Raw genomic sequence first — 2632 nt, 5'->3', positions numbered from 1 at the left:
TCCTTTAGCGTTTGCCTTGTTTTTTATTTTTTACTGATACTTGGATCACCTTGTGCCACTAAATTGTGATAATTCAAGACTTGTTCTCTTTGGTGGTCACAGACATCATAACTCAACAACCTCCCCCCTCTGTGAGACGGCCTCCTCCTGCTCTTTTCTTCCCAAACTCCCTAATTCTCAGTCAGCGAGTAGTCAAGAGATTTTGTGTGGGAGTGCAACATTCTGGTTTAATATTTGACTGTGACTCAGCAGCATAGATGATGAGGGGGTGAAGATATATGGAGCTGAAAACAAAAGAAGGAAACCCCCACTGGTTGAGTAAGACATACCTTAGTTTTAATGAAATACAGTGTCACATTTACTTAAGTCTGCACACCCTAAAATCGAGTAACATTTGATTTGACCATAGGAAAATAATCACAGTTCAAGAAAATGAATTTTTGCTTTAGGTGTTGAAATCCTTCAATGCTACGATGGCACGGGTACTGGATTTGTCTCTGGAAAAAACAATTAACAAAAAAATGGATTAGTCACACAGTAAATTGAGATGGGTTATAGTAGCAAAGGGGTCTTCATTTTACGTCATGTGTGCGAAGTTAAAAAGAAGGCTCCAGTGTTTACCAGTGGGTAAGACTTTGTTATTGCTGCCTCAAGCCTGAATAAGATGCTAGCTAGCAGTGGATGAGTGCCCCATATAGGCTGGCAAGATATGCATAAATGGCTGCACATTTTGATGCTCACAGCCTGACCCAGTGGCCGTTCCTAGTGATCACATTTAAAACACATGCTGACTCAAATATGCTGTTTCCACCAGCAAATTAATCTCTTAGACCCAAATATTTTGGAAGAGATTTGTTCAAAATCTAATGTTTAGAGAGTAGAGGAGTACGCTGCTAAGCACAGTTCAAATTTAAGTTAAAAAAACTTTGATCATCATTGATCTTTAGTTCATTGCTTTTGTTTTTTGGTCTCCGTGTTTATAATTATTTTTCACCAAGCAAAAAAAAAAAAATATTTTTTTTTTTATTTTTATCTTACTCAATATTTAAAAATAATTTTCTGTAGGATATCCAAACATCAAAAATACACAATAGCTGAAGCCCTGGAAAGATAGTGTAAAGCTTTGAAAATTTGACTTTCCAAAGAGGAAAAGTTACACACATTAGTTTAGGAATACGGAAATTATGCTCAAGGTAAGTCTTGTATTAGTGGTTTTCTAACTTTTTTTCAATGGTGTACCCCAGTAAAATATTTATTTTTCAGCCAAGTATCTCCTAAACATGTCATAATGGAAAAAAAAGTGTGTCATATCTGTCTGATTATTTTATAAAGTAGGAACGACATTCATAGTGCTAACGCTTGGGTTATCTTATTCTACAACTAACTCAATAGCGCCTCTGTTTGTTAAACCCAAGTAGTGCACAAGACCTGTGATTCCCCAGCAAGTTGATAGTGTGATACTATAAATACTTAGATACTGACCCAAAGTAGGTATATGGAGGCCTATTATACTTTATTAACATTTGAGTACAGTTTTTGACGAATCTGGGGGTGTCCAAATCGGGTACTTGAGGGCCACTATCTTTTATGTTTATGATATCTATGATCATGCTTCTGCTGAGCTGATGAGCGGATCATTTGAATCTGGTGTGTTGGAAGATGAACAAATAAAAATTGTGCAGGATAGCGGCCCGTGAGGAACAGATTTGGACACTCCTGCTCTAGAAGTACCTCTGGTTCTATCCCACATTTTTCCAAGTTTTTACCGACTTACCTACACCACTGAGATCCACCGTCTCAGCACAGCCGAGAAAGCGAGTTACATGGACCGAACAGGAGGCAGGTGTGCTCTGGTTTTCCCTCAGGCACTTCTCAAACTCCACAAACTGCTTGGAGCAGTCTTGTCTGATCTTCTGGATCACAGGGCTGACGTGACAAAATGCAGGAGTTAGTGCAGAATAACGTGTAATATGGAGGTGGTAGGAGTTGAATACACACGCCTTACTGTGATGATGTGCACTGTGCAACCTTCATCTTCAGTTCATGACACTTCTCCTGCCATATTGATGGGTTGGATGCCACACACGAACCATAGGCGTTCATCTCTTTATGACAATACTTTGCCGTGATATCCATAGCCGCCTGCCTGAGAGGAAACGCAGTATTGGCATATAATTGTAAATATAAAACTTAAGTGATTAGGAATAGTTTGCTACATAATACACGTCTGTTACGGGGTTTTTCTCAGCAGGCATGCAGGAAGCATTACAGTAAGCATGAAAAATTCCCGTGAATGTGTTTTGTTATGTGTATATTCTCATCTATCGCTGCAACGCAAAGGAATGCACAAAGTACCAATAAATGCTCTTACATTTTGCTATTTGGTGCGTTTTTGAAGAGAAGGCGCTGATCAGTCAAGGTTACAAATTTCCATGCGGCGCCATGTAAATGGATGGTTTCAGGTTCAAGTAGAATCTCATTGGATGGAAACCGGGAAATCTTCTCTCTGATTGGGTGAAAATCTAACAGGAAACCACTACCTCAAATTCCCATTGGTTAATTTAGACGTCAGTTATAAAAGGGGTTCCTGAGTATAGCCACGACGAAAGGTAAGTTAAAGACACAGAGTACT

At 39.0% G+C, this 2632-nt stretch overlaps 1 protein-coding gene across 2 annotated transcripts; it reads right to left on the bottom strand.

Moving 5' to 3' along the window:
- Positions 1-314: 314 nt before the first annotated feature.
- On the bottom strand, positions 315-2578 carry chchd5 (coiled-coil-helix-coiled-coil-helix domain containing 5). 2 transcript variants are annotated; one of them, XM_088437553.1, is made up of 4 exons: positions 2372-2578; positions 2006-2142; positions 1775-1926; positions 315-497 (listed from the first exon to the last, which is right to left on the bottom strand). In XM_088437553.1, exons 2-4 carry the CDS (start codon positions 2134-2136, stop codon positions 469-471), a joined length of 312 nt encoding a protein of 103 aa, XP_088293679.1. In that variant the 5' UTR covers positions 2137-2142; positions 2372-2578; the 3' UTR covers positions 315-468. The 2 variants fall into 2 exon arrangements, with proteins under 2 accessions (XP_088293679.1, XP_088293678.1); XM_088437552.1 differs by having other exon boundaries at positions 2006-2146; positions 2372-2556.
- Between the last annotated feature and the right edge of the window lie 54 nt (positions 2579-2632).

Source organism: Hippichthys cyanospilos, chromosome 16 (genome assembly GCF_059441005.1).
Source record: "Hippichthys cyanospilos isolate Australia breed blue-spotted pipefish chromosome 16, RoL_Hcya_1.0, whole genome shotgun sequence".
Lineage (NCBI taxonomy): Eukaryota > Metazoa > Chordata > Actinopteri > Syngnathiformes > Syngnathidae > Hippichthys > Hippichthys cyanospilos.
Note: the sequence above shows the minus strand (reverse complement) of the source record. Positions and strands in the feature narration are given on the sequence as shown.